A 21,781-nucleotide genomic window follows, 5' to 3' on the forward strand; every position below is an offset into this window, starting at 1 on the left:
GCTTGAGCCGCCGCCCCCCCCGTCTTCCACACCATCTCCCCCCCCCTACCCCCGCTTCTTCCGCTCCTCCTGCCGCGCCGCCACCACCGCCACCACTTTCCACCCCCCCCCCCGCCTGCCTGCGCGCCGCAGGTGGCCACGCTGAAGCTGGAGATTGCTGCGCTGAAGAGCGAGCAGGACATACGTGAGGACGAGCTGGTGGCGCAGGTGGCGGTGCTGCAGCAGGCGCTGGCGCGCAAGAAGAAGCGGCGCTCGCCCGGCAAGATGCTGCGCAAGACGTGGAGCCAGGCGGTGGGCTCGCTCAAGCACGGCCTGCAGGGGGGCGGGGGACACGCGGCGGGCAGCCCCGAGGCGGCACCGGGCGCCGGCCCCGGCAGCGCCGGCGTCAGCCCGCCGCAGCCGCCCGCCGCGGCCGAGCGCGCGCAGCCCAGCCCCGGCAGCGGCGGCGGCGGCGAGGTGCGCCGCTCCTGGGGCAGCCTCAAGTCCAAGTTTGGCAGCCTGAGCGGGCGGGGAGGCAGCAAGGAGGAGGAGGCGGTGGCGGCTGGGGCGGCCGCCAACACACCACGCAAATAGGGGCACGCGCATCTGCTGCCTGGCCCCTGCCGGATGGTTGATGTGTACAGAAGAGTTGAGAGCGTCAGTAGGGTTGTGGTGGGGTGCCGGTTGCCCCGCCCATCTCATCCCAGTTGTTTCCCTTCAAAACCAACCCCAGCCAATAGGTTCTTAACCAGTACATCGTAGACGCAACTCTGAACATCCGGGCCACTGATTCTTGTCGATTTATCTTGTTGATTGGTTGAGCAGCACGTGTGCATCCCCGCTACTCTGTATGTATCCAGCCATGCCGTCTGTTCCCCTTGCCAGCGGTGCAACACTTGTTTTCTTTGTCTTGCAACATTTCGGTGTGATGGAAGTGAAGGAAAAAAGCCACAGTGAAGAAATGAGGTAAGCAATGAAGGCAGGGACAAAGGGAGAGCAGGGCACCGGGAAAGAGAGCAGCATGACACGGGACGAGTAGACGGCTCACAACCCACCGGCGGGAGCAGGGAAGAATGGAAGGGGAGGCGAGCCAGGCGGCAGCACCCGTCTCAATGTGACTTCTACTTGGCATCGGCGGCACCTGGCAGGCGGAACCTGCCTCCTCGAAGGGCGCGGGTGCGCCCCGCCAGGCTTACGGCTGGGCAGCGGCCATGCCAGTCGCTGCGTTGCCCTGACAACTCCTCACGCTGCCTTGGCCTCCCCGGTGATCTTGCGGCCCAGGGAGCCGTAGAGCAGGGAGTAGACGGTGGCCATGCACAGCTGCGGGCAGGGCAGGGTGGCAGGTGGAAGGCATGTGTGCGTGTGCGTGCTCTGGTGTGGTGCTGTGTTCTAGGGTGAGGAGGGAGGCGGGCAGCGGGCTGGCATGGGCGGATGTCGGCAAGGCTCACCGTGCCGGCCACGATGTTGCCCAGGGTGGTGGGGATGAGGTTGAGGGTGATGAACTGCTGCATGGTCACGTTGGCGCCTGCAGCAGCGCCACGTGAGCGGGAGCGGGGGCGGATTCGGGGGCCGGAACGGGTGGATCAGGGAGTGCTGGCCGCCAGCAAGCGTGATGCTCGCAACAGTGATGGGCAGCTGGGCGCAGCCTGCCTGGCGCGGCTCACGCACCGCAGACTATGCCCAGGGGCACGAAGAACAGGTTGGCGATGCAGTGCTCCAGGCTGCGAGCAGGAGGGGCAGGGACGGGGCAGTCGGGGGGATGCGGACGTCCAGGCAGGCGGCGCTGGGGCGGCAGCAGGGTGCGTGTGCATGCTGGCAGCCAGAAGGGAGGGTGACAAACGCCCCCGAACGCGCCGCTGGCTGCTGCGGCGGCCAGCGCGTGCCACTCACCCGATGCACACAAAGGCGGACACGGGGCCCAGGCAGGCGATGAACTTGCCGCCCAGGCTGTTGGTGCCCAGGCACTGCCACACCGCCAGGCACACAAACCAGTTGGCGCAGATGGCCTTGAGGAAGACCTGCGGGCAGCAGGAGGGGGCCAGGGGGCGGCACCCAACAGTTGGCACACCCTTGCCGCTCAGCAGCAGCAGTGCTGCCGGCCGTTGTGCCCACCTCGGCCCCGCCCGGCCCCAGCGTCAGCCCCCCACCTGCGTGAAGGTGGCCGAGGTCTTGTAGATGGCCAGCGACTCGGCGCCGCGCGCCAGCTGCGGCAGCAGGCCGGTGTTGGCGAAGATGGCGACCATGAGGGCGCAGCCCAGCATGTTGCCCGCGTACGCGCACACCCAGTTCTTCAGCACGCCGCGCAGCGTGGCCTTGCCCTCCAGGAGGGCCGTCCAGCACAGCGCGGTGTTGCCCGTGAACAGCTCCGAGCCGCACACGATGATCTGCATTGGGGACGCGGGAGCGGCGGGAGTGTGAGGGAGGAGGCGGATGGGTGGGCACGGTGTTGGGGCAGGGCCCAGGTGGGGACAGGCAGGGCAGGGGCAGTGTCGTCAGGGAGGGGTCGGCAGGCCGCCCAGTGGCGCTGCCTGTCGAAGCGCCGGCAGGCGGGCGCAGCGCCCAGCGGGCCCACCTGCAGCAGCGCAAAGGGAAAGCCGATGGCGCCGGTGATGTACTTGGCCAGGCCGGGGTTCTGTGCCGCGATGCCGGGGCAGTTGGGGCCCACTGCGCAGGCAGGCAGGCGTGGATGGGGGGAGGGATGGGGAGGAGGCGGGGAGGGGTTGGTTGGGGTGAGAGAGTGTCAAAGGAGAGAGGAGTTGGAGGAGGAGCTGGTAGCTGCACTGAGATGAGGAGATGACCGGCCGGCCAGGTGCACGCACCCGTCAGCAGCAGCGCCCCGCCCAGGCCCACGTAGCAGCCCGCCACGGCGCCCAGCAGCACAATCTTCCACCACGGCAGCTGGGTCTTGTAGGCGCCCGCGGCGGCCGCCTGCGGTGGAGGGATGCAAACGCAAGGAACGCAGAGCATTCGTCGAGCGGGCATCACTGCACACGCAATGCGGATCCCCAGAAACATGGGCAGTAGTGTGGCAGGTGTGCCCTCCTCTGCCACATGCACACCGGCAGGCTCTGCCCCACCAGCACACCAGCGCGGCGCCCACAGCCGCATGCGGCGCACCTTCTCGTAGATCTGCGGCGGCGTGAGCACGCTGCTGGTGGCCACCTCGTTGCTAACCGCGACAGAACCATTGGGGGCAGAGTTGGGGGCGGCCACGTTCACCACCACGGGCACGGGCTGCGCCGCGGGGGCCGGGGTGGTGTAGGAGGGGGCCTGGTAGGGCTCGGAGCCCAGGGGGGTCGGGGGTGCAGAGCGGCTGCCGCCGCCAGACGGCCGGTCGGGGACGGCCTGGGCCACGATGCGCACAGTGCGCATGGGGCGGGCCAGCCGCACACCTGGAGAGATGCAGGAGGGGAAGGGCTGTCAGGCACCCCTCAGTCAGGCACCCCTCCAGGCTCGAGGTTTGGAGGGTCAAACTTGGCGGCGGCCGCCAGGCAGCGGCGCCAAGTGCTGCCCAGGGGCAGCACTCGGGGCAATGCCGAAATCCAGGAGCACTGCCAAATAGTGCCAGCCAGGTCGCAGGGGCCCGAACACGGCCCACCAGCCGACAAAACGCAGTGCGACCCGGCCCCAGACAGCCATATCGACCCTTTGCCAGTCGCATCGCCACCATCGCACCTGCCCGCAGCGGCAGAGCCACACCACAACCCCTCATCGCCACCGCTTGCTGCATACTGTCACTTGCTGAAGGTCGCAGGGGCGCGCTGCTGCGTTTCCTGAGCGGTCAACGTAATGCTGACTTGCAAAAGGTGAGCTGTTAGAGCACATGCACGCAAAATGGCGCCCTTTGCGCCAGAATCGGCCAGCGAGGCAAACAGCAGCTCATCCCGTAATCCCATTGGGCCTTCTATGTTCCCCACTGATTATTTAAATTACTCGATCAGGGGCACAGCTGCCAGGCAGCGCCGCAGCAGAAAACTGGGGGCTCGACACCCGCCCCAAACCCCTCAGGCCTTTGCCACCCTCTCCTGCCGGTGAAAGAGGGTCGATCGGCAGTCCCGCATTGCAGCTGTAAAGCTCAGCAGGCGCAGGACCGGTGCCGGCGGCGGGAGTACGGCGGCACGGCGTGGCGGCACTGCATCAGTGGAGCCTGCATCCTCAAACCCTCAAACCATCGCACCATCTGGATGGCCGCCGCCGAGCTGCAGGCGGTGCTGCAGGCAGCCGACCCCTGGGCTACTGACCTGCTGCTGTCCGCGCTGGCGGCGGCAGCGGCGTCGCGGCGGCGAGCCACCTGCACGACGCCCTTCCCCACCAGCCTCTTCCAAACAGCAGACGGCGAGCGGGACTATGATGCGCTGCTAGAGAATGTGCAGACGCTGCCGCCAGCGGGGCCCTTGGCTGCTGCACTAGACGGCCTGTCGCGGCAGCAGGCCTCGCTGCTGCACTGGCTGCTGACCCACAGCCAGCGGCCCGTGGGCGGCGTGCGGCGCTGCACGCTACGCGCGGTGCAGGAGCAGATGCCGCTGCTGACGGGGTGGATGGTCGACGTGGGGCGCAACCCGGGGCTGCGCCCTCACGCCGTGCTGCAGCTGAGCGAGCTGCCGCGCGACCTGGTGGATGGCAGCGGGCAGCGGGTGCTGGCATTCCACGGCACCTCAATGGACAACATACACTCCATCCTGCACCACGGCCTGCTCAATGCCTCGGGCACGCGCCTGGAGCGCACCGGTGAGGGGCGCAGGCCGGGGAGGGTGCGCCAGGTGGCGGCGGTGGCCCTGGCTCTGCTCTGGTGGCCGATGGGTGGCAGCCAGGCGACGCGCAGGCCCTTGGATGCTGGATGGCGGTCCTGGAGCCTGCCACGTGCACGCCAGTCCACTCCACACCGCTCTTGCCTCCCCACCACACACACTCCCTGCCCGCAGGCTACGTGTTTGGCAAGGGCATCTACTTCTCCAGCGAGCCCCACGTGGCCTTCGCCTTCAGCCTGCCCACCGACTGCTGGCGGCACAGCGCGCTGGGCCAGCGCCTGCGCTGCCTGCTGGCCTGCAGCGTGCAGCACGAGCACGCGCTGGGCACGCACAACACAGACCTGGTGGGCTGGGATGCGGCTGGGGCTGCTGCTGTGCACAGCCGCGCCCTGCAGTGGTGGCGGCCAGTGCTGTTCCCTTTGCTTGTGATCTGCTTCCTCTGTCCTGCATTGTCGGTTGCCTCCTGTTGTCTCTCCAAACGCCAGATTGCAGCCTGCCTGCCTCTGCCCTGCCCCACATGTGCTTGCAGGTCCCAGACAAGTATCTGCTGGTGGAGCGCATGGATGCCGTGCAAATCCACTTCCTGTTTGTGTACGTGGACGCTGCACCCACGCCAGCGGAGCCTCCGGCGGCACCAGGAGCGGCAGTAGCAGCGCACGCACCCGCCCCTCAGCAGCAAGCTCCGGCGCAGGCAGCTGTGGCGCAAGCAGCGCACGGAGCAGCACACCAGCAGCAGCAGCAGCAGCAACAACAGCGCTCGCCATTGCTATACCTCATCGCCGCCTACCTGGGCTGGTTGGTGTTTGTGGGCCTGCGCGACAATTGGCCTTACATTCGGCGGGTGCTACGCCGCAAGTTTGGCATCCGGCTGTAGCGGTGGTGGGATTGCATAGCAGACGGAAAACCTCTGCTTATGGAGGTTCTGCATACTGTCCGTGTAATTGCACACCTGAGTAAGCCAACGCCAGCATGCATGGGGCTGGGATGCCTGCTGAAGGGCAGTCCCGCGCTCGGCCCGCTGCCGCCAGCGCTGCGTGAGGTATGTTCTCACAGATGAGGGCCCAGCTGCCCGCAGTTACTTTCACCAGTCACCATGACGTTCGTGCCGCTGTATGTAATCGCTTTCAGCACCACAGCGGCCCTTATCACAGAGTTCCTGCAATGGTTCTTCGTGTGGCGCACGCCCGGGTTCAAGGCCCTCAAGGCCAACCTGGCGAAGCACAGCAAGAAGGTGGACGACGCCAAGGACACGGCGGCCAGCAAAAACCTGAAGAAGAAGGAGCAGCGGCTGCAGAACTGGAGGAGTGAGGCTGGGCGGCAAATAGCGGCGTACAACTGGAAAGCATCGCTGGTGGTAAGCGCAGGGACTCGCACCGATGATGCCGCCACCATTGCCCACCGCCCTCCGCCGCCGCCTGCAAGCTTCAAACCGCACACTGCCCCACTGCAGATGATGTTCTGCATGTTCGCCACCTACAAGATCATGATGCGGCTGTTCTCGACCTTGGGCCCGGTGGGGCGCCTGCCCTTCGAGCCGCCGCCCTTCCTGCAGAAAGTGACGCACCGCGGGCTGGAAAGCGCCGATGCGCGGGACTGCTCGGCGGTGCGTGGCGCAGCTGCCGTGGAGCCTTGTCCATTAGCTGGTTGATCAACCACAGCAAACCTCCTATGCTGCACTGTCCCATCATGCATGCCGCTTGCTCGGCCTGCATATGACTGTGCTTTCCCTCCCTGCACCCCTCCCCCGCACCCGCAGGTCTTCATCTTCGTCCTGTGCCAGAGCTCGGTGCGCATGGTGATTGGCAAGCTGCTCGACCTGGGCATGGGGCGGGAGTTCCAGGTGGGGCGGGGAGCTGCGTGGCGGCGCGCACCTGGACGCGGTGGCTGTGGACGGGGTGTATAATAGCATTGTAAGTAAATGCCGAGTTTGGAGGCGGGCCACCCAGTCGTGTGCTGTGGCCGCAGGACATCATGCCCACCATGCCCAAGGGCTTCCCCAGCTTCTTCGAGGACGACAAGAAGGCCAAGTGACCGCCATTCTGACCTGGCCTGCAGCTCATGACGCCATGGCCGCACCCCGCATGCCTTACGCGTACTTCCTACTCTACCGCTATGCTTATGGTCCATCTCACTTTCCTTCCGGTGCACTGTTTACACTCAGCTTTTTGGCTGGCATTTTGGAATGGTTGACAGCTGGCCAGAAAAACGTTGGCTGTAAAAGAAGCAAAATCTTTGAGCACCGGCGTGGCAGGCGAGCGGTGCCCAAGAGGGGGCAGGCAAAGAGTGGAGGGGCAAAGAGAGAGGAACGGGTGGGGATGCGCAGGTAACGGAGGCTTGGAAGTTTGGGAACGAAAGAGGCGCGCACGAGACGGGCTGACACACTTGGGGACAGTATGGGGCAGGGCAACCGGGGGGCCAACGGGCGGGGCGTTCGGGCAGGCAAGATGCGTTGGGGTGGGCAAGAAAAGCAAGGTTTGGAGGGGCCGAAGACAGGGGTTAAGAGAGATCAAGGGAAGGGGGGGGCAAAGTGCACGAGGGAGCGCATTCATTGTTGCAGCAACCAAGCAGAGGAGGAGCCGGGGAACAGGAAACCTGTTAGCATGAAAATGGGGGGGCGCCACGGGGGGATTTCAGGCGCGCACGCAAGTACACAGATTTGGCCATGCATGCATTGTACTGTACCAGCATGCTTAGTAAGCAAAGGTTCGTACTGAGGCAAAATTAGGGCAACTGCGAGGGGTGTCTGCAGTGAGCGATGGCAGGCAACATACGGGAGGCATGCCGCACTCTAAACGAAAACTATCAGGCAAGGGGAGAGGAGAGTACAGCATGCACACATCGACGGCGCTAGGCAGGCCGCTGCACGGATGCTCGCTACCTCTACTGATCCTGCCAGCTCAGGCCAGCACCACCTGCGCGCCGGCGGCAGCCAGGCAGCTCGCGCTGCTTGCTGCGCTGCAGGTGACGGGGCAGGCTGCGGCGATGGCCACAAAGCCCTCGATGGGCTGGCGGCAGAAGGGGCACTGCGGCACCTGGTGGTCCTGGCTGGCACACAGGCGCCGCGCGCAGCCAAAGCACAGGTTGTGCTGGCAGCCAGCCACCCGCACGTCGGTGCAGCGGTCCATGCAGATCTGGCACAGGTCGGCGCCGCACGGGCTGCCCGCCTCCGCCTCGACGCCCGCTCGCTCCTCGGCCGCCGCCGCCAGTGCGGGCCGGCTGCGGCACGCGCGCATGCAGCCGCAGCCGGCGCCCGCCTCGCGGCGGCAGCCCAGGCGGTCGAGCGCGGCGGGCACGCTGCGGCTGCGGCAGGCGGGCTGCGCCGAGGGCGCGGCCGGCGTGGTGGCGGCCGGCGGCGCGGCTGGCGCCAGCGAGGCGGTGCCCAGCAGCAGGTCCACCAGCGACCCCACCTCGTCATCCAGCCGGCGCTGGGACTCCGCGTCTGCGGCAGCAGTAGCAGGGGGTAGGAGGCAGAAGGTGGCAAGGCGTTGGTGTGAGCAGGGAGTGGCCCCAGGGGTGTGCACGCAGGGCTCAGCGGCCTGGGCCACTAGATGCTGCTGCACAGACGGTGCCGCCGGGGGGGGCATGGAAGCGTCCTGCACCCACCTCCTTGCTTCACCAGCTCCCGCAGCTGCTCCACGGTGCGGCCCAGGTGCTGCGAGCGCTCCGCGCCGTCGAGGTCCAGGCAGCTGGCGTGCTGGCGGGGCAGCGCCAGCGCCGCACCCTTGCCGCCGCTGCCGTCGGCCTCCGCCTCGCCCTCCGCAGCCTTGCTGGGGCTGAAGCGGTGCCGCGACTCTGCAGGAGGGCAAGCAGCGGCGGCGGGCGGTGAGCCAGTGGCTGGAGGCATGAGGCGGGGCAGGCATGGTGGCAGCGGGAGGCCAAGGCAGCAACACCTGCCTTGCACCACTCGCCCACCCACCTATGCCATAGGCCTCTGCCCTGCGCTCCAGCTCGTCTATGCACAGCAGCAGGCGGTTCTTCCAGGAGGCGATGCCGGCGCGCGACAGCATGCCCAGACCCGGGAAGCGCGAGCCGCCGGCGGCCGCGCCGTCCTCGGGCTCTGCCGCCGCGGCCGCCAGCAGCTGGCGGCGGCGGAACTCGATGGCGGCGTCCAGCATGGTGGCCAGCACGCCTGTGGCGGTGGTCTTGACCAGCAGCGACAGCATGCTCTTCAGGCCCAGGCGGCGCTGGCGCTGCGCGTCGGCGTCCACGCAGGGGCGGGTGAGCCAGCGCTGCAGCGCCTCCAGCACCAGCTGCTGCCCCGTGAAGAGCGTGACGCTGAATATGGGGTGCATGGCGCCGGGAGCCTAGCGTGGCCTGCAGCAGGAGAGCAGAGGACGCGGGTGGGTCGGCGAGTCAGTGCGCAGGGCGCGCGTCGGTGGGTGGATGGCGAGAGCGCCACCGCGAGCCCGCAGCGGCGCGGAGTACATCCGCCACGCGGCTGCCTGGCTGCGTGACTGACGCAACGAGGCCGTCAGAGAGAAATGCGGGCGACAGAATGGGGGCACAAACCCTGCCGCCGGCCTGAGGGCCTCGTCCCGCTGCTGTGCGCCACCCAGGCGATTGCGGAGCTGCTGGAGCGAGCGGGGCGCTGCAGCCCGCGCCGGCCCAAAGTACCACCCCCATTTCACCCACCCACACAGCGCTCCAAGTGCGTGCAGGCCGCTCACCTCTTTCAGAAGGTTCTCCAGGTCTCAACAATCGAGCCCTGTAGGCTGAAGGGTGCCCAAACCAAGAGCGGCCTCCCTTCCGGCCGCCCTGACGCAGCCCACGCCCTCCCAGCGCTGAACTAGCGCCCACAGAGCCGGGCAGGCTGTGCAGCGACGCAGAATAGCTCGCACAAGGCGCGATGTCGGAGATGTGCAGATCCCAGCGGCCACCTGGCCGGATTGGGCGCAAAAATGATGCATGAGCGATGCAAATGATGCATGCATGTGCAACAGTGGAAATGCGCTTATAGGAGTGGGGCGGAGGCCCGCGGAGGTCGCCAGCCGCCTTCTTGCCCGCCTCCCGCCCCGCCTGCCGCCGCCGCCAGCTGATTTTTGTTGATGCGGAGGCGTCCAGCTTGCTGTATGGGTAAGCTCATGATGCAGCCTCACCGAATGCAGCCATTCATCAGAGCCAGGGGGCTTGGTGCACCACGCTCCCCAACCGCCCGGGAGAAGGCCAGCCACTCTCTCATGTGCCGCAACGGCGTTCCGTGCACACAGTTCAGCAACATGAAGGCGTCGTTGCCATGCATGAAACTTGAAATGTCTGACTAGGACAAAAAGGGCGGCAACAGGGCTGGGCGCTTGCGGGCGCCGTCCGCGGGCTTCAGCGATTGGGCTCAGGCACCAGTGCCATCTGCACAGGAGAGGCAAGCAGGGGCAGGCAGCAGACGCGAGTCACCCGTGTCCATTTGCTCAGCATTCGAGCGCGGTCAGCTGCCGCGCATCGCAACGGCGGGTGCTGGCCCAATGGCAGGCCACCTTGCTGCCCGCCAGTTTGCGGCCCCTCGCCGGGCCAGCGCGTGGGGGCTATGAAGGTGTGAGGATCCACCCCGATGGTGGCAATGCCGTCTGGCACGGGCTCAATGGCGCGTGGATACAGCGTAGCCTCCCAGTCCTCGGCTGTGGGCAGCAGCACGCTGACTTGAGCAGAGTCTGCGCGAGGCAGCCGCAGCAGCAGCGCCGTGGCACCTCACCTAGGGGCGGGCCCATGCCGGGCATCTCGTGAGGCGTGCCGCCGCTCTGCAGAACCTTGGTGGCGTGCGCCGCAGCTGCCATGCTCTCGTCGTGGGCGCCAGCAACCGCCCTCTGCGGGAACGTACTGCGCACCCACTATGCTCAGGCAAAGGCATTGACGGGCAGCAACATCTCACCCACCTGCGCCACCTCTTCAGGCAGCTGCCGGGCCGCGGCCGAGGACTGCAGGTGCTCCTCAGGGTAGCCGCGGTCGGCCTCTGCCTTGGACGGCTCCTCGGTGGTGCTGCCACCGCTGCCCTTCGTGCCCCCTGCTGTGGACGAGGCCATAGAGGCGTCCAGCTCTTGTGTAAACTGGAAGGATGCAGTGGCGTAGGCCAGCCAGGCCACAGGTCATTCCAGAAACAAGGGCAGGCGCCCAGGCATGTGATTAGGCGAGGATGGAGAGCGGGAGGGAGGGAGGCAGAGCGGGAGGGAGCCCCTGGTGTCGCGCCAGCGCGGCGCCAGCTTTGTGGGTGCAACTGTACCCAACGGGTGTTTGCCCTATCTATTCCATCCTCCTCTCTGTCCGGATTGGGGGACAGGGTACCCCCACCGGTGTGGCTGCTTGCCTTCGCCGCCAGCGACGCTGAGCCTGCTGTGCCCCTCTGTGCATCTCAGGGCGAGCGCGTGCTTCCTCTGCGATATAAGTCTAGCGCCTGCTGAGAGCGGCGAGACACTCTGAGCTGTGCACTGGGTGGGATCAGTTCGGAAAACAGTGAGGGCCATCGCCGCTCGCTGCGCAATTTAGGAGCAGCAGGCCCCCAGAGGCGCAGTGACCAGCCATGCCACCCCGCCGGAAGAGGAACAAGGCCGTTGCGGCCCCTGCCGACCACGCCCCGTCGCTGGCGACGATGCCGCCCGACGTGCTCCCAGGATCAGCTGAACAACCCGCAGACCGCGGCCCGCGACATCGCCTCCCTGGCCCAAGCCTCCAAGTGAGCTGAGCTTGCACCCCACCTTTGACGTGCCGCCCGGCCTGTGCGCGGCATGAACCCGCCCCTCCTGCCACTGCAGGGCGCTCGACCAGCTGGCCAAGTCGACGCTGTGGGGCCTGCTGGGTCAGCAGTATGGGTCAGAGGGGGACGACACCGCCAAGTCGCCCATCGCCACGGTGCCCAAGGGCGAGCGCTGGGAGTCGGTGCACCTGGGCGCCACCAAGCTGCGCAAGCTGGAGGACCCGCCCAACGTCAAGGACATGGCTGCGTCCTATGATGGGGTGTGCACCTGGGGATCAGGGGAAATGGGGCGCTGAGGGGTTGGGAAGTGGAAACCCAGCTTCGGGTGCAAGGGCGGGGCATGGTGGGAGGCGAGGCGGCTTTGCCAGCCGTTCACGCCGCCTCTCTCAACTCTCTGCCCTCCCTCCTGCACCCACGCTGCCCCCTGGCCACCTGCAGCACGTTCCCCAATCGGTGCCGGAGCACATCTACTCTGAGTGCTGCCGCCTGCGCTGCCTGGGCACCGCCGTCACCAACGCCAAGGCCGCCTTTGTGCTGACTGACGGCGACCTGCGGGGCTTGCCGCGTGTGGACAAGAGCAGGTGGGTGGGTGGCTGGGGGGAGCAATGGAGGGGCCAGCAGGCCTGGCTGGGTGCCCCGATGGTGCTCCAAATTTGGCATAGGCTGCATTCCACAGCAATCTGCGCGTTTGTGAGCTGTGCCCCTCACCTCCGCTTCCGCCGCTGCCGCGATCATCGCCGCCCTGCGCTGCGGTGCAGGGGTGCTCTGGGCACGGCACACATCTATCGCCTGGTGGACCTGCTGGCGGCGGCGCAGCGCAAGCACGGCGGCGTGGAGGGGATGGTGGCGCTCGTGAGGGAGAAGGCCGGCAAGAGCCAGCAGCGCAAGCGGAGCATGCAGGATGCAGCGGCGGCCCGCCGCCAGGCGCTGGCAGCGGCGCTGGCTGAGCTGGGCAGCACCCTCACGTGAGCCTGTGGCCCGCCTGCGGCTGGCTGGGCTGGCTGTGGCTGCCGAGGGGCACACAGCCGGCCGCCTGCTTGTGCGAGCAGGCGTTGCCGCTGCAAAGGCTCCCGCTCGCATGCTGCCCCTTGCCTTCTGTTATGCTGCGCCTCCATCACCGCCCTGCCTGCCCACGCCGCCGAGGCGCAGGGATGGCATGTGTGAGATGTCCAGCGTGGCGGCGCACCTCAAGAGCGGCGGCAAGTCGGCGCCCAGCCAGGCCTCCCTGCTGCCCATGCTGCAGCTGGCAGACTGGTGCCAGAAGCACACAAATTACGAAGATTTGAGTGGCCTGGCGCCGCAACGGACAGCACACGCTATTGTTCCTGGGCGCTGGGCGTTTCGTGGGCGCGCCTGCTCCCCGGAGCAGCGCTGGGCACCCGGGGGGTGGCGTCCCAGCCAGCCACTGCTGACGCTGCGCTGCTCGCACCTGCCGGCTCCTGCAGATCAGGTACAACCTGCTGCACAGCCAGTCGCGCTGGCTGTCCTTCAAGGCAAGTGCAGAGGGCAGCCCTGGCAGCGGGCCAGCGCAGCAAGGCGCCAGGGGTGCATCGCCCTGCACATGCTTCCACGGGCAAGCCCGGGACCGCATCCACCGGACGATGTGGCGCCTGGCATGAAGCGGGCACCGCGCCACCCGCTTTGCGCCTCCTTTGATGAACCGCCCGACTGCCTGTCCAACTACCTGCCTGCCTGCCTCTATCCTCAGAACCACTTCCGCGAAGAGATGGACTTTGCCAACAGCTACTTTGGCCCCAACTACTTTGTGGCAGCCGACAGGGCAGCAGAAACGCTGAGCGAGGGGGAGGAGCAGGAGTGCATTTCTTTTGCCTGCCAGGTGAGGCGAGGCACGGTCTGCAGTGGTGGTGCCAGGCAGCATAAGCAAGCAACAACGATCCACCGGTCTCTTCCGTCGTCGTTGTGCTAGCAAGGCGGCTGAAGTGGTGGGGTTTTGTGGGGAGTGCGGTGCAGAGGTGGGCAAAGCGGTTTGGCGGCGTAGAGGCGGCGCTGGCACGCCCCGAGATGCCGCCAGAGGGCCCCCTCAAGGAGGCCATCAGCAGGGCGATGCGGCGCGACCTGAAGTACAGCAGCGTGCCAATGGATGCTGGCTTCTGGAGTGAGGAGGAGGAGGAGGAGGAGAGGATGGCCCTGGCGCAGCAACAGCAGCAGCAGCAGGGGGAGGAGGGTGAGGACCGCCGGCAGGAGCAGCAGGAGCAGGACGGGCACCAGGCAGCTGGCGACGGCGAGGAGGGCTCCCTGGACCGGCGCCACTGAAGGACTGCCTGCCTGGCCTGCCCCGCATTTTGGACACACAGTGCCCGGTTCCAGTCGCTGGCTTATTAGCGCACACAGCTAGCTGGATGGAGAAGCAGCGAGAGGCTGCAGAAGGATGGAGGAGGATGTCAGAGCAAGAGTGTCAGCAGCAAGAAGAAGATGGGTAGCGAGCAATAGCTGAATGTAAAAACAATAGTGGGTGACATACAGGGTACAAGATGTGTTTGTGTTGGGTTGGGCGCAGCTACCGCCGCCGCCGCTGCTCTTCCAGGTCTGCATCCACCTTGGGAGCCACCCAGCCGCCCGGCTGGCCGTTGCTGCCCTCGTGTGTGGCGCCGCCGCACAGCTCAGCCGTCACATTGAGGATGCCAATGCCGTCCTCCTTGCCTGCGGCAGGACCAGGCGCTCGGGGGTGCCACCGCTAGTGAAAAGGCCCGGGCTGGCCAATGCATGCCACACAGGCAGCGCAAGGCCAGCACGCCTGCCAGCGGTGCGCAATGCTCACCAGGTATCCAGCTCCCTACCATGCGGTGCATGCCCACCAGGTGCCTGCGGGGAGCAACAGCGGTGGGGAGAGGTGGGTTGGTGGGTAGCTCTGTGGGTGGTAGGCAAGAGCCAGGCAAGCCAGCCGGGTGGCCATGCCGCAACCTGGTCTCACCGCATGTCGCCCTGCCCGCTGGCACGCTCCACGTACACACGCCGCCTGCACTTCTGCTCCCACCACTGGCAGGGATGGAACCAGGTGCCCACACGCCACAGGCGGTACGCTTCAGGCCAGCAGGGAGGGGTGGGGCTGGTCAGGCAACAACGGTGGCTGTGTCCCCCTCCCTTCCTCTCTCGATCCCTCCCTCCCAAACCTCACCTACTCCGTCCAGCGTGTAGGCAGCGCCAAACATGCCGTCGGTGCGCTGCAGCCCCACCGCCTCCAGAGCGGCGGTGAACAGGTCGGGGCCAGTGCGGGCGATGACCTGGGGCAGTGGAGGTGGCGCGCACGGGCGAGGCGCAGGCGGTGCGTGATGGCTCTGCTGGACAGTGAAGGCCTTTCGGTTCGGTGTGGTGGTGGTGGTGATGGGCGGGCCTGGCATCTGAAGAGACCCCCTCCCCGCCTCTGGAGAGTGCGCACCCACCTTCATCACATCTGCATCCGTGTCAATGTCACGCTCCTGCACCAGATCTAACGCCTTGGTGAACACAGGCAGGCCGGGGCGCGCCGCGATGGCGGCATTTGTGGCGCCCTCCCCGCCATGGGTGCGCTGCACGCATGAGCGAGGAGGAAGTCGGTAGGCAGTACAGCGGCGGCTCCACAGCAGCAGCAACAGCAGCAGCAGCATGGCGACCCTTTGCACAACACGAGAGCCAAGCCACCGCGCTGTGCGCCCCCCACCTGCGCCACCAGGTCGAATCCGCGCAGCATGTCGCTGCCCTCGCGCCAGCACTCAATGTCGGAGTCGAGGTACATGCCTGCAGGACAGGCAGCGATGGGAGCATGAGGAGGCAGAGGTGCAGACATGGGGTGCGTGAGCCACCGCCTCTGGCCTCACCTCCCAGGCGGTGCAGTATGGCATACCGAGCCACATCGCTTCGCTCGATTGCCTTGGCTTGTTGGAAGAAGGGTAGGAACGAGGGGTAGTGGTTGGCTATCAGCGCCTGCAGAGACAGTGGGCTGCGGCTGGGAAGGCAAGCGGGCTGGCCACGCAAGAGTGCAGGCCAAGAGGGGCCCGCACCTCTGCCGCTGCCCCGTCCCAAAACATGTGCTGCCATCCCGCATCGGCACTGTAATGGAGCTGGCACGACTCGACGTATCGCTCGTGTGCGATGGGCATGGAGAAATTGGCCCTGGAGCGGCAAGCGGGGAGGTGAGTGGGTTCGCTTTGCAGGGCGAAATGGCTGTGCAGAGCGGAGGGTGGAAGAGATTGGCCCCGGGCATTTCCCCCACCTCTTCTTGTCTCTGGGGTCCGCTATGTATATTCGGTGCAGTATGCGGGGGATTCTGCCCGGCTCGTGCACTGGTGCCAGTGCGTCTGCCGCCGCTGCCGCCATCGCCATCGCCGCCGCTTGGGCCTGGTCTTGCTCTGCGCCATTCGCCTGCCGCTGCTGCTGCTTCGGTGGGGTATTTTGGCGCAATTTCCGTCTCTTACTGCTGCGCAGGGAGACAGCGACGTGCAGCGAGGCGCAGAGGGTTATGGCCAGGCATATGGCCGCGAGCAGCGACCACGAGCGCGATGGTGGGATTCGGGGCCTCATTCCTCGCATTAGAATCATGCGCCAGCAAGTTTGACTTTTGCTGTCCTGGCGGCGACACGTCAGCACGGCGCGGGACCCGTTCTGCGTGCGCAGTCTGCTCATCAGCAGCCAGCGCAATGCTGTCCAGCCAGAGCAATGCTGTAACAGCGTTACAGCGTTTGTAATTACATGCCTGCATGGCGCAGGCCAGCTACTTGTGGACGTCAACCTGCTGCAGCACGCTTCTGAGCAGCTTGGCGGGGTCCCACCCCTTGCCGCCGCCGCCGCCCTCGCCCTCGCCGCCCTCGGCTGCCGCCGGCAGGTCGTCTGCGCCCAGACCTGATGCCGCGGCAGGCGCCGCCAGCTGCTGCAGGCACCAGCGCCACCCGCAGCGCCCCTCCTTCTCGCCCGCCTGCACGCAGGCACACACCAGACGCTGAGCAGACAGGGCAAGCACAGCACACGGAATGCCGGCGGGGACACAACAGGTCCCCGGCCAGCCAGCGCTGCCAGCCAGCTTGCCTGCGTGCAGTTGACCCAGGGGCAGAAGGGGCGGTGCAGCGCCAGAGGGTCCAGCGCCGCCACCTGCACGCCAACATACTTGCCCGCCACAGCGGCCGCCGCCACCAGCTGCTGCTGGCCGCCGGGCAGCGCCGCGGCGGGCGCCGCCGCCGCCGCCGCTGCTGCTGCGGCCCCAGCGCTGCCATTGCCTGCTGCCGCCTTGCTGCGCTTCTCTGCTGCTGCCTTGGCATCGATGTCAGCCATCACTGCCTGCCAGCTGAAGTCGGGCTGCTTGCGCTTCAGCCCAGCCCCGAGCCCTGCCTCGGCCCCCGCCTGCCCCGCGCCAGCGCCCTCCTCGCTTGCCGCGGGCTTGGACGCCTGCAGTGCCGCAAACCCGAACACTGGCACGCCGGCCCCGGTGCCGCGGCTGCCGCTACCAAAAGGCGCTGAAGCCGCCGCCGCCGCTGTGGCCTCTGACTCTTGCGCGGCACCAGAATGACCGGCTCCATTGCTGGCCCCATTGCTGGCCAGGGCATCGGCAGCAGCAGGCTGCAGCGCGGCTGCGCCAAAGGGAGCTGCCGCCATGGCGCCACCCGCAATGGTGGTTCCCATGTCGGCCGCCACGTTGCGGCTCACTGTCCTGGTCACGGCGGCAGAGGGCGAGTGCGCGGGGCCGCCGCGGCGCCGCGGCGCCGCCAGCACCAGCGGCTTGCAGTGCGGGAAGAAGGTCCAGAGGCCCGCCTTGGCGTTACAGAGGCTGCACAGCAGCGCCGCGCTCTCGGGGCCCACCAGGCTGGGCAGCTCCTGCTGCTGCGGCTGCGGCTGCGGCTGCTGCTGCTGGCTGCTGCCGCCGCCAAGCTCGGCTGCTGCTGCTGCTCTGGCTGGTGGCGTCGGCGGCGCTGCCGTCATGAGCTTGAGGTCCCAGCCGCACAGCGCCAGCAGCCGCGCGCGCGCCTCAAACGGGGGCGTGCCCAGCGCCGCGGTGCCCTGCCCCACGCTGGCCGCCGCATCCAACTGCACCGCTGCTGCCGCGGCGTGCGATGCCGGCTGCTGGTGGCAGCCCGGCGGGCCCTGCAGCAGCAGCTGGTCCAGGCGGGGCCTGCTGGAGGCTGCAACCAGAGCCTCGTAAGGCTCCGCCGCCACGGGCGGCAGGCAGGCCAGGCGCTGCAGCGCGGCGCACCGAGCGTCAAAGTCGCGGCGCACCGCCTCCTGCGGGCAGGCCAGGCGGGACAAGCGGTACAGCGTCAAGGGACGCCACCACAAAGCACCGAATGCAGCGCATGCCGGCCGTGCAGCATCGCTTGTTGGGGCCACAAGCAGGCGGGGGAGGTGTAGGGAGGGCCCCGGCGGGCGTGCTCACCGCGGTCAGCGGCGGGAACTGCAGCAGGGAGAGGGAGGAGGATCCCGTGCGCCAGGGGCAGGCGGCATCGTGCGACTCGCTGAGCTTGGAGACGTACCGCTGCCCTGCCGCAGCAGCCTGCTCCGGCAGGAGGTCGGCGGGGATGGGGCAGCTGACCTTGGCCTTGCAGAACTGCAGGCAAGGGGGCAGGGAGGCGGCACCGGTGGGCCGTGGCCCGGCTTGCACAGGCCGCGGGTCGCAGCATCCCTGCTGCAGCTTGCCCTGCCTGCCCCCTGGCAGCTGCTCCGCACCTCGCAGCTGAGCAGGTCGGCGGCGGTGTTGGTCCAGCCGCGCCGCGCGCACTCCACGGGGCTGATCACCGCCGGCTTGCAGAACCAGGTTGAGGAGCGGAAGGTGGCGAGGCGGCGGAAGAGGTCGCCGCGATCCCAGGGCCGGCCCTTGCCGCCACCGGCGCCCGCCGCCGCTCCCCCGGGGCCCACCGCCACGGGCAGGCTGGGCTCGTCGCTGTGCTGGGCCTGGAGGTGCGGCAGGTAGAGCAGCGAGTCCAGCGCCTTCTGGATGCGCTCCCGGCTCGACATGCTGGGGGCGCTGCCTGCCCAGCGGTTGAGGGATCTGTGGGGGAGCAGCCAGGGGTAGTGGTGTTTGTGTGGCCCTGCAGCACTTCAAGGAGCGGCGGCGGCACTGGCGGCTGGCGGCAAATAAGCGGCAGGCTGCAGGCCCACCCTTGAAGGCCCAGGGAGGCTCTGGATGCCCGGCAATCAGATTATGGAGGCGTCGGGCCTTCTCAAGGGCGGGGCTGGAGCCCCAGAAGCGCGCAGGATGGCGATCAGGTGGTGAGGCGGCGACAGGTGAGCTCTCCAGCCTCCTGTACTTGGAATTCAGCAATCCGAGAGCGATGGGGCGGGCATGATTCAATTTACAAGAGCAGGGCCGCCGACAGAAGTCATGCGGCGAGGGGCCTGCCTGGGTCGGGTCAGTACATGCTCCCAGCGCGGGCCTCCTGGGGCCTCTTTCGCCCGCTAGTGGAGACCAGTGGGATCAGTAGAGCCGCCAACATGGGCGTAAGCACTGCTGCCTGCCGCCGCTTGGCTGCGCGCTGTGGCCATGGGGTGGATGGCAGCCTGGGGCGGCAGGGGGCAGCTGCGGCGGCTGTGAGATGGGTCCTGGGTGTTTTGCACCGGCCTGGGCCCTCGCAGCGGCAGGCCAGCATGCGATGCCGCCCCGAGCAGCGCCTTTCCCGTTGTAGCCCCCTGCCGCTTCATGTGACTACACTTGCTGCCCCGGAGGCCGCGTGACGGCTCCTGGGGCGGCGCCATGCGTGCCTGCCCTGGTGGCACCGCCACCCGCCTCCTGCCGACCGCCCTCCCTTGCTCTCTTGTGCCTGCCGCGCTTGTCTCGCTCCTGCTGCAGTCTCTGGTGGGCAGCGACAACTTCACGCACATTCTTCGTGTGCTGAACACCAACGTCGATGGCAAGCAGAAGATCATGTATGCTCTGACCGCCATCAAGGGTATTGGCCGCCGCTTCTCCAACATCTGCTGCAAGAAGGCTGAGGTGGACCTCAACAAGCGGTGCGCTGGCAGGCTGGGCTGTGTGGGGGGCTGCCGATGCCGGCTGCCGGGGCGAGGTCAGGAGTTGGGCAAGTCGCAGGCAGCGCTGCTGCTTGTGTTGGCCGGCTGGAGCGCGGCAGGACACGTCGAGCTCGGCACATGGGGATGGCATTTGGACAGCACATGGGCCCGGCACATGCACTCAGCCTAACTATGGGAGCAGCAAGCAGCATATTGGACGCCAATGACGGCAGCGCAGCCTTGGGCGGATGCCAGCCCGCTTTGTCGGGCTTCCTCAGCATGCGGCCGCTTGGTGACAGGCAGCACACCAGCAGCCATCGCTCCCGTGGCGGTGCCATGTGCACGCCACGTCACGCACGCTGCTGCAGCATGCGTGCAGCACGTTCCTGGGCTCAGCATGGCCCAGCACCTCGTGCCGCCCGCTGCCTCATTGCGTGCCTGCGCCCGGCGTGCTGACGGTCTGCCTGCCTGCTCCGCGCCCCCGCGTGCTGCCTGCGTGCAGGGCGGGCGAGCTGTCTGCTGAGGAGCTGGAGAGCATCATGACCATTGTGGCCAACCCTCGCGCCTACAAGATCCCCGACTGGTTCCTCAACAGGCAGAAGGACGTCAAGGATGGCCGCTACAGCCAGGTGCGGCCCCCGCGCCCTGCTGGTGCTGGTGCCAGCCACCTGCTTTGCACCGCTCCCGCTGCCCTCCTCCCTGCTGCGCCGCCGCGGCATGCTGCGCCTGCCCGAGCTGCTCGTGTGCCAGCGGCTAGATGTGCGGCAGTGGCTGTGGCCAGGGGAGCGGCTGGAGGTGGATCGATGACCAGCAGAGTGATAAGGCGTTGCAAGGTGGCAGCAGGGAGGACAGCTGGCCCGGTGCAGCACAGTACGGCGTAGCCCTTGTGGCGGAACTGAGGGGGCGGCATGCCAGGATCTGGTCTGGGGCTCAGCATGACCGAGGATGCAGCATGCTGGCAGTGCAGACCAGCATAGCATCAGACTGGCAGTGGCCGCACCACGCCTCGTAGAGCCTCGGCCAGCCACGCGCTGCTCAGTGCCCCCAGCCGCTCTGCTGCTGCACTGTCCGACTGAATCGCCGCAGCGTGTAGCATCGCCCTGACCAGCCTGCCATGCGCCTGCGCCCCACCCTCCACACACCCTCCCTCCCGCAGGTCACCTCCTCCGCCCTGGACACCAAGCTGCGCGACGATCTTGAGCGCCTCAAGAAGATCCGCAACCACCGCGGCCTGCGCCACTACTGGGGCCTGACCGTGCGCGGCCAGCACACCAAGACCACTGGCCGCCGCGGCAAGACTGTGGGCGTCGCCAAGAAGAAGTGAGCGGCGGCGGCGGCGGTTGGACGCCGCCGGCGCCTCTGCGGAGCCGGCGGCGGCGTCAGCTTAGGAACAACTTGGCAGAGCCAGCGGGCAGCGGTGGAAGTTTGGATGTACGCGCTGCTGCCGCTGTGTAATGCACCACACGTGAGGTGCTGCGGTGGTGGTCAGGGCAGCTGCGGCATAATGCCGGTTACATGGCGGAGAGAGGGTGGCTAGTAGCAGCCACGGCGTGCAAGGGAGCGTAAATGAAATGGGGAGCAGGGAGGAGAGGGGGAGGGTTTCCGATGCGCGGCATAGCGTAGCCGCGCAGGGAGGTTCCAAAAACGGGACGGACAGCAGGGGGGGACGCAGCAGCAGCGGGATCCAGACGGGTCAGCAGGGAAGCAAGTTCAGTGAAGGGGCGGCGGTGGGGCCGCGCCCGCAGCTCACACCATGGCTGGCTCCTTGGCGGGCTGGCTGGGCTTCACGCTGGAGGTGTTCCAGTCCTCTGCAGGCCCAACAGGAGCGGAGGGCAGGGGGTGAGGCAGGCAGGCGAGCAGGGGCAAGGCCAAGGCGACAGCAACCAAACTCCTGCACGCTCGTTCGATGCGCCGCCTCGGCGTCCCAGGCGCGCGCCGCCTCGGCGGCGGCACGCCCGCGACCCCGGCCCTCGCCGCGCGCCTCCCCTTCCCGCCTCACCTGCGATGGCCTGCGCGCAGAGCTTGCCGCTGAAGGTGGCCCCCTCCATGGATGCCAGGTAGCGCTGCTTGGTGTAGTCTCCCGCCAGGTAGAAGTTGCGCAGCGGGGTGCGCTGCGTGGGGCGGCAAGGCTCGCAGTCGGGCACCGTCTTGTACACCGACAGCGGCGTCTTCACCACCTTGTACTTGCGGATGGCGGCCTTGCTGCCGTCAGCCGCTATCTCGGTGGGGAACAAACGCTCCAGCTCCTGGGGAGGGGCGGGGCAGGGGTTGGGGTGGGAGCAGGGAGGAGGGCGGGGCAGGAGAGGGGTGAGGGGCGGCCCCGGGGGCAGGATGGGGGCGCGGTGGGCTCGACCAGGGACGGCTGGCACTGGCAGGGCGTAGCCTCCACACCGGGGCCACCATCCTCACCACATCACCCCCCCCCTGCCTTGCCCTCTTCCCATGC

General features: G+C 67.6%; 9 protein-coding genes across 9 annotated transcripts in view; 4 read left to right on the plus strand and 5 right to left on the minus strand.

The window, feature by feature from the left end:
• Positions 1–573, plus strand: part of CHLNCDRAFT_57093 (expressed protein) — a gene marked incomplete at its 3' end in the record, with an annotated part of 4,639 nt that extends 4,066 nt beyond the window's left edge. Inside the window, exon 11 of the mRNA XM_005850060.1 lies at positions 133–573. Coding sequence (XP_005850122.1) covers positions 133–573 — 441 coding nt within the window. The remainder of the gene's footprint in view (positions 1–132) is intronic.
• Positions 574–1,221: 648 nt separating this feature from the next.
• On the minus strand, positions 1,222–3,351 carry CHLNCDRAFT_34412 (hypothetical protein; the record flags this gene model as incomplete). Its single annotated transcript, XM_005850303.1, has 8 exons — positions 1,222–1,299; positions 1,428–1,504; positions 1,648–1,700; positions 1,870–1,997; positions 2,127–2,363; positions 2,552–2,643; positions 2,799–2,907; positions 3,097–3,351. The coding sequence occupies 8 exons, from the start codon at positions 3,349–3,351 to the stop codon at positions 1,222–1,224; spliced, it is 1,029 nt and encodes a 342-aa protein (XP_005850365.1).
• Positions 3,352–4,163: 812 nt separating this feature from the next.
• On the plus strand, positions 4,164–5,601 carry CHLNCDRAFT_142217 (hypothetical protein; the record flags this gene model as incomplete). Its single annotated transcript, XM_005850061.1, has 3 exons — positions 4,164–4,707; positions 4,902–5,071; positions 5,257–5,601. The coding sequence occupies 3 exons, from the start codon at positions 4,164–4,166 to the stop codon at positions 5,599–5,601; spliced, it is 1,059 nt and encodes a 352-aa protein (XP_005850123.1).
• Positions 5,602–5,817: 216 nt separating this feature from the next.
• CHLNCDRAFT_30102 (hypothetical protein) lies at positions 5,818–7,712 on the plus strand (the record flags this gene model as incomplete). The annotated part of the gene is made up of 4 exons (XM_005850062.1): positions 5,818–6,081; positions 6,178–6,330; positions 6,484–6,567; positions 6,693–7,712. 4 exons carry the CDS (start codon positions 5,821–5,823, stop codon positions 6,756–6,758), a joined length of 564 nt encoding a protein of 187 aa, XP_005850124.1. The 3' UTR covers positions 6,759–7,712.
• Positions 6,867–9,019, minus strand: CHLNCDRAFT_57095 (expressed protein; the record flags this gene model as incomplete). The annotated part of the gene is made up of 3 exons (XM_005850304.1): positions 6,867–8,166; positions 8,331–8,519; positions 8,644–9,019. The coding sequence occupies 3 exons, from the start codon at positions 9,017–9,019 to the stop codon at positions 7,625–7,627; spliced, it is 1,107 nt and encodes a 368-aa protein (XP_005850366.1). The 3' UTR covers positions 6,867–7,624.
• A 4,905-nt stretch (positions 9,020–13,924) lies between these two features.
• Positions 13,925–15,726, minus strand: CHLNCDRAFT_142222 (hypothetical protein; the record flags this gene model as incomplete). Its single annotated transcript, XM_005850305.1, has 9 exons — positions 13,925–14,067; positions 14,186–14,229; positions 14,339–14,447; positions 14,543–14,648; positions 14,808–14,933; positions 15,065–15,141; positions 15,222–15,327; positions 15,405–15,516; positions 15,617–15,726. 9 exons carry the CDS (start codon positions 15,724–15,726, stop codon positions 13,925–13,927), a joined length of 933 nt encoding a protein of 310 aa, XP_005850367.1.
• A 388-nt stretch (positions 15,727–16,114) lies between these two features.
• CHLNCDRAFT_142223 (hypothetical protein) lies at positions 16,115–18,342 on the minus strand (the record flags this gene model as incomplete). Its single annotated transcript, XM_005850306.1, has 4 exons — positions 16,115–16,315; positions 16,441–17,613; positions 17,765–17,935; positions 18,055–18,342. The coding sequence occupies 4 exons, from the start codon at positions 18,340–18,342 to the stop codon at positions 16,115–16,117; spliced, it is 1,833 nt and encodes a 610-aa protein (XP_005850368.1).
• Positions 18,343–18,786: 444 nt separating this feature from the next.
• CHLNCDRAFT_34417 (40S ribosomal protein S18) lies at positions 18,787–20,803 on the plus strand. Its single transcript, XM_005850063.1, has 4 exons — positions 18,787–18,825; positions 19,175–19,335; positions 19,838–19,964; positions 20,492–20,803. The coding sequence occupies exons 1-4, from the start codon at positions 18,820–18,822 to the stop codon at positions 20,657–20,659; spliced, it is 462 nt and encodes a 153-aa protein (XP_005850125.1). The 5' UTR covers positions 18,787–18,819; the 3' UTR covers positions 20,660–20,803.
• A 30-nt stretch (positions 20,804–20,833) lies between these two features.
• Positions 20,834–21,781, minus strand: part of CHLNCDRAFT_34420 (hypothetical protein) — a 3,934-nt gene continuing 2,986 nt past the window's right edge. Inside the window, exons 10-11 of the mRNA XM_005850307.1 lie at positions 21,335–21,581; positions 20,834–21,143 (exon numbers count right to left, since the gene is read on the minus strand). Coding sequence (XP_005850369.1) covers positions 21,082–21,143; positions 21,335–21,581 — 309 coding nt within the window. The 3' untranslated portion in view covers positions 20,834–21,081. The remainder of the gene's footprint in view (positions 21,144–21,334; positions 21,582–21,781) is intronic.

The sequence above is a fragment of the Chlorella variabilis genome (assembly GCF_000147415.1).
Source record: "Chlorella variabilis unplaced genomic scaffold CHLNCscaffold_4, whole genome shotgun sequence".
NCBI lineage: Eukaryota > Viridiplantae > Chlorophyta > Trebouxiophyceae > Chlorellales > Chlorellaceae > Chlorella > Chlorella variabilis.

Bases quoted from the DNA above. Each gene is read 5' to 3' on its own strand.
- CHLNCDRAFT_34417 (XM_005850063.1), top strand. The intron at 19,336-19,837 runs GTGCGCTGGCAG...GCCTGCGTGCAG, and splicing joins GAGGTGGACCTCAACAAGCG to GGCGGGCGAGCTGTCTGCTG. The intron at 19,965-20,491 runs GTGCGGCCCCCG...TCCCTCCCGCAG, and splicing joins AGGATGGCCGCTACAGCCAG to GTCACCTCCTCCGCCCTGGA.